This window comes from Orycteropus afer, unplaced genomic scaffold (genome assembly GCF_000298275.1).
Source record: "Orycteropus afer afer isolate SDZICR_OR568_19922 unplaced genomic scaffold, OryAfe1.0 scaffold00214, whole genome shotgun sequence".
NCBI classification, from domain to species: domain Eukaryota; kingdom Metazoa; phylum Chordata; class Mammalia; order Tubulidentata; family Orycteropodidae; genus Orycteropus; species Orycteropus afer.
The window spans coordinates 424,436-431,336 of NW_006921801.1; the positions used below are offsets into that span (position 1 = coordinate 424,436).

General features: G+C 39.4%; 1 protein-coding gene across 1 annotated transcript in view; it reads right to left on the reverse strand.

Annotated features, from left to right (window-relative positions):
- TXNDC16 (thioredoxin domain containing 16) overlaps positions 1-6,901 on the reverse strand; it is a 151,151-nt gene that overhangs the window by 98,871 nt on the left and 45,379 nt on the right. Inside the window, exon 6 of the mRNA XM_007948332.2 lies at positions 1,727-1,817. Within this exon, the coding sequence (XP_007946523.1) occupies positions 1,727-1,817 (91 nt within the window). The remainder of the gene's footprint in view (positions 1-1,726; positions 1,818-6,901) is intronic.

Genomic DNA, 6,901 nt, shown 5'->3' on the forward strand with positions numbered 1-6,901 from the left:
AAAAAAAAAAAAAAAGTGCTCTTCAGCACTCTTTCAAGTGTGGAACTTTTCAAGTGCTGAAGAGCAAGTTTGTCTCCTTGAGGACTAAGGTGTGCTGGACACAAGCCATGGTATTTTCAATCACCTCATATGCATGTGAGCCGGACAATGAATAAGGAAGACCAAAGTAGAGTGGGTGCTTTTGAGCTGTGGTGCTGGTGAAGAATGCTAAAAGTACCATAGACAGCTGAAAGAACAAATTTGTCCTGGAAGAAATGCAGCCTGAATGCTCCTCGGAAACGAAAATGGCAAGACTTCTCACCTACTTTGGTCACGTTGTTAGAAGAAACCATTCCCTGGAGAAGGATGTCATGCTTGGTAGGGTAGAGGGTCACCGAAAGAGGGGAAGGCCCTCAATGAGATGGATCAATGCAGTGGCTGCGGCAATGGGTCCAAGTATAGCAAGGGTCATGGAGCTGGAGCAGGACCAGGCAGTGTTTCGTTATGCTGTGCATGGGGTCATGAGTCGGAGACGACTCAATGGCACCTAACAACAACAACACCACAATGTTATCCATAAATTGTTATGATCCACGCAGTCAAATGTCTTTGCATAATCAATAAAAGACAGGAAAACATTTTTCAGGTATTCTTTGTTTTCAGCTAAGACTCATCTGACATCAGCAATGATATCTCTTGTTCCACATCCTCTTTGAGTCCAGGTTAAATTTCTGGCCATTCCTTGTTGATTTACCATTTTTCAATCATCTTCAGGAAAATTTTAGTTGCATGTGATATTAATGATGTTCAATAATTTCCACATTCTATTAGATCACCTTTCTTTGTAATGGGCACAAATATGGACCTCTTCCAGTTGGTTAGCCAAGTAGCTGTCTTCTAAATTTCTAAGAACTGATGAGTGAGTGCTTCCAACATTTCATCTGTTGGTTTGAACATCTCAATTGATACTCCACCTGTTCCTAGAGCCTTGGTTTTCACCAATGTCTTCAGTGCAGCTTGGACACTTCAGTAAACCAGAGTTACTATTTACGACAGGTCAGTAGGAGGGCTCATTAAAAAGCTCTTAGATGGCATTAATGGTCACACTATCACCTTTTTGCCTTGCTTTGGATTTATTTTCCAGAAAATCACTTTGAAGCTAAACTTAAGGTCTTTAAAATGTGCACATTATTCCTTGTATCTTTAAGCACTAAAGTATAGAGAAACTTTAACCCTATGCTATCCAGCCAAAAAGTTAGTGAAAACCAGGCTTCTAGCTATAATCATAAGCTAGAAACCAGACAAGAAAAACAAATATTAAAGCACTGTTCAAAAACTGTACTTAAATACTTTAAGATTGCTATGACAAAGCAACTTACAAATTCTTACAAAGCATTTCTGAAGTTTATCTATGAAAATTATCTTCTTATCCTCTATCTGATCCCTATGAGAGATCTATCTCTAAGATGCCTCCTTTGACCTTTCATGGGATCATGTCTTGTGACTTATCCACATTGCCTTCATTCACTTTAGTCTAACACGACTTTTCTATATTTAAACTTATTTTCAGATTGTAGTACACAGATGAAAGACATGAAAGTGATTTCAAGTTTCATTTATATATTGACATCTGTTTAATTCCTTTTCAACATGTTTATGTGAGAGTATCACAGAAAAATGGAGTAATGTGAAATATGTGAATAACAAAAAAACCTTTAAACTGTTGATATATACCACATATACATACCCAATACTTTCCAAAAGTGCAATTTCTGTGGTTAAGACAAATTGGTATGTGGTCCCATACACAAAAGCAGCTTCCATGACTGCTCTGTGCTCTGCAGAAAAAATACAGGAATTGGGAGAAAGGAGGAGTTAGTTTGTTGACTAGATGGTAACTTGTATTCCGAGTATTTCTCTACACCATTTAATGTTCTATTAAACTGCTTCAAAGAGAAAAAGGTAAATCCTTTAATAAAAATCCTTTGTAGGGATCCCAATTGGGAAAGTGTATGCAGTTAAAGAAGTAATGAAAAATCTATTCTATTCAAGATAAGCGAAGAAACAAAGAGTAGAAAATTTGTTAGTTTCTTTGTAGTACTAGGAAAGAACATGCGAATCCACCATACAACTTTGTTCTATTTTATATGTGTGTGAATTCTGAGTGCCTTCCAACCTGAGGGATAATCTTCCACCACTACATCAGTTAACGTTCCATTGCTGTCTGTAGCTTTTCACTCGCCGGCTTCTTTCTTGTTTGGAAATAGATCACCAGATCCTTCTTCCTAATTTGTCTTAGTCTGGAAGCTCCACTGAAATCTATCCACCATGAGTGATCCTGCTTGTATTTGGAATACTGCTGGTATAGCTTCTAGCATCACAGTAACATGCAAGCCACCACAGTACCACAACTAACAAAAGCTCTACACTAAAAACACACAACTGGACCAGCAAGCAACATCATGATAAACGGAGAAAAGATTGAAATTGTCAAGGATTTCATTTTACTTGGAACTACAATCAATACCCATGGAAGCAGCAGTCAAGAAGCAAACAAATATTGCACTGGGCAAATCTGCTCCTAACGCAAAAACAAAAAACAACGCAACCCCTGCCATGGAGTCAGATCCAACTCATAGTGACCCCTCCTTGGGTTTCTGAGGCAGTATCACTGTGGAAGTATATTGCCCAACCTTCCTTCCAAGGAGTGGCTGGTGAATTTGAATTGCCAGCCTTCTGGTTAGCAGTCAAATGCTTTAGGCACTACGCCACCAGAGTTCCAAAAGACCTCTTTGAAGTGTTAAAAAGCAAAGATGTCACCTGGTGGACTAATGTGCACCCAACCCAAGCTACGGTATTTTCAATCACCTCATGTGCATGTGAAAAGTGGACAATGAATAAGGAAGACCAAAGAAAAATTGACACATTTGAATCATGGTGTTGGCAAAGAATATTGAATATGTCATGTACCGCCAGAATGAAGAAATCTTGTCTTGGAAGAAGTCAGACAGAATGCTTCTTAGAAGTGAAGATGGCAAGACTGTCTCATGAACTTTGGACATGTTATCAGGAGGGATCATTATGGAAGAAGGTCATTCTGCTTGGTAAAGTAAAGGGTTAGCAAAAAAAGAGGAAGAATCTCAGCAAGATGGATTGACACAGTGGCTGCAATAATGGGCTCAAATATAGCAATGATTGTGAGGATGATGCAGGACCAGGAAACATTTTGTTCTGTTGGACGCAAGTTCACTATGAATAGGACCAACTTAATGACACCGAACAACAACAATATGTGTAAGAATGTGTGTAGTTTTTGTTTGTGTTTTTTAAACAAACATTCTTATATATAATCTAAAAAGACAATTCTACAAGGCATATTAAGAAAAACAGCTATTCCCCTACTCTGTCCCATTTCCAATTCCCAAGGGACAGACACTTTCAACTCTTTTACTGTTTCTTTTAGTATTTACCTCCAACTCTCTAAATGATATGCTTGTACTCCTACTTCTTGAGTTCTTTCCTGAAACTCTCCCCCACAAACACACTTTCTATTCCCTCAACTTTCCCAATATATTTTTGTTATTAGATCAATATTCAGTATTTACGTTGTTCTACTATGTACATAAGCCATCTAGTACAGAATGACCACTTTTTCTTTTTTGCTCAACTTTGTTTTCACTGCAGTTGTAACTGTTTTTACTTTTGTTTGTTTATATTTCTTCTTAATTTATTCTTAAGTCTTCCAAAATTGTCTAAATCTCTCAATTTTTAAATATATCAGTTATTATGTCAGTTCCATTTTCTTGAAGACATTTTAGCAGAGCCTTCTGATTTGCTCCAATATTAACTGTTGCTGCTTGGGCTGCTGCATAACTGTCGTCTTGGAAAGAAATCTCCCCTTTTTTCCTGCACGATGCATTTTCCCCTTCTTACTGGATCTTTCTTATCAGCACACAAATATGCTTCTTAAAATTCTTCTCTTGACCCCACATACTATCCCAGACACTTACTCATTTATCTCCCTCTCTTTATAGCAAAACTTCTCCAATAAGTCTCTATATTCACAGTGTTCAACTGTCCTCTACTTATTCTCTCTCATACCCTTCCAATCAAGCACTTATCCCACCACTTTACAGAAGCTGCTCTGGTCAAAGTCGCCAAAGTCTTACACATTACTAAGCATGATGGCCGACTGAAACCATGTTCACTAACCTTTCAGTATCATTTGACACAACTGTTATTTTTCTCTTCCTTAAAGCCCTAACTTGACTTTGCTTTCATGGTACTCCTATGACAGAAGCTATTCCTTCTCAGTGTCCTTTACCTCAATGACCTGTAAATGCTGTAAATGCTGAAGCAGATAAAGGGCTTGGCCTTCTATTTTCCATCTAGGCTCATTCCTTTGGTGACCTCTTCTTATCTCAAAGCTTTATCACCAAAATTTATATTCATTCTTGTATCTTCACCATAAAATGCAGACTAGTAATATGCAGCTACGTTGCTGATCTCTCTACTTGGATGTCTAATGGGTATTTCACATTTATAATTTCCAAAAGTGAATTCCAGAGCTTCTCCTCCAAATTGCTTATTCACAGTCTTCCCCACCTCAGCTATTAGGAATTGCACCCTCCAAAGTAGTTTAAGTCAAAAACTCTACTGTTTTCTCCACTATTTCTTTCTCATTCCACATATGGTATGTCAGCAAATTCAGTCGGGCTTACCTTTAAAACACTGCTAAAACTCCAACAATCATTGTCACCTTCTGTTGCTAACAACCTGGTTCAAGCACCCGACCATCACCTCTTTTTTTTCTTTTTCCCCCTCCACTCCCACATTCCTAGCTCTCTATCCCTAGGCAAATGTTGTCCTTGTACAGCTTGATCTCATATGCTTAACTGTTCTAATGAGTGCCTCCCCGCCCCTATATTACTATTCATCTTATAGGTCTGTTCTATCATTTGGCTGCCAGTTGAGTCACAGGGTTTAAGTTCAGTTCCTAGTGTGAAGGATTTCTAAGGGCCATAGTCTCAGAGGTTCCATCAGTTTTCATTAGACCAAAAAACCTGTTTGTTTGTTTGTTTTACTGTGATTTGGTTGAAAATTTACAGAGCAAATTCTCTTTCCATACAACAGTTCACATACACTTTGTCTCATGACATTGACTATAATTTACCCCAATGAAACAGCTCCCCTCCCACTTCCTCCCCATAGTTACCTCTTCCCTGTGTCCATCCCTCCATGCACTACTGTCCCCTGAGCTGTCTCCCTGTGCATAAACAGCCCTTCTTTCTCCCATGATTGTTCTCTTCAAGGAGTGTATCTACCTCAGGTAAATGTTCAACTCATATGCCTGTCTTTTGTTTGGCTGGAAACCACAGGTGTGGGTTCAATTCCAGACCTGAAGGGCAGCTAGGGGCCATAGTCTCAGGGGTCCCACCAGGCTCTATCAGACCAGCAAACCTGGTTCCCCCCCCCTTTTTTTTTTTCCCAAATGATTTTGAATTTTGTTCCACATTGTTCTCCCTCTCTATCCAGGATTTCCTACATAGGTACCCCTCCTAGTGGTTGACAGCGGTAGCCAGGCACCATCTACTTCTTCTGGTCTCGTAGTCTTATAGGCTGCTGATTGCATGGTGTACCAGTCACTAGAACTAATTGTTTCCATGAATCTTTGGTTTTCTTCATTCTTCTTTGCTCTGGATGAGGAGAGATCCATTGTTGCACCTAGATGGCTGCTTGCAAGCTTTTAAGATTCCAGTTGCTACTCACAAAAGTAGGAGGTGGAACAATGTTTTGTGTACTATGTTGTGGCAATTGAGCTTGATGTGCCCTGCAACTATGGACCTGAGCCCACCAGTTCAACTACTCAGTCAAGAAGTGACTACAACTTTGTCCCTTGTCAACTCTACTTACACCTGGGAATTGTTACAGATCATATAAATACATTTACTTATAGGACCACTGTCTGCCAACCCTATACATGTTCTTGAGTACACTTCCCACTTCACAGACATACCTAATAGCTCAGCCTGTCCACCCATCTATCTACCCATCTACCTATGTTTGCCTTCACTGACAACACAGTACTGTATGTGCAAAAGGGTTCATCTTTGTTGTCTGTACCTCCCATGTACCTCTCTATGTCTTCCTCTTCCTCAATGCCACCATGTTGACCACTCACGTTTGGTACGGTGCTCTCCTCTTCACCCAAATCAATACTTATCTCTACCTATCTAACAGGTTTCCCTACCTTACCCTCCCACCTCTGGTAACCAACAAAGAAAATTTACTTCCATAGATAAACCTATCCTCCACTTTTAAAATAACAGACTGATACAATATTTGTCCTTCTGTGATTGACTTACTTCACTCAACATAATGTCCTCCAAGTTCATCCATGTTATGTGGTGTTTTGCAGATTCTATGTTATTCTTTAGTGTTGCATAGTATTCCATTGTGTGTATGCATCATAGTTTGGTTATCCATTCCTCAGCTGATGGACACCTAGGTTGCTTCCAACTTTTGGTTATTGTAAATAGTGCTGCGATGAACATGGGTGTGCATTTGTCTGTTCTTATCATGGCTCTCACTTCTTTAGGATATATACCTAGTAATGGAATGGCTGGGTCAAATAGTATTTCTAATTCCAACTTTTTAAGGAATTGCCATAATGCTTTCCACAATGGTTATACCATTTTACAGTCCCACCAGCAGTGTTTGAGAGTCCCAATCTCTCCACATGCTCACCAGCATTTGTTATTTTCTGTTTCTTTCAACTTTGCTACTAGTGCTGGGGCAAGATGGTATCTCACTGTTCTTTTGATTTGCATCTCTCTAATGGTACCATAGTGGCTAAGGCACTTGACTGCTAAGCAGAAGGCTGGCGGTTCAAATCCACCAGCCACTCCTCGGAAGGAAGATG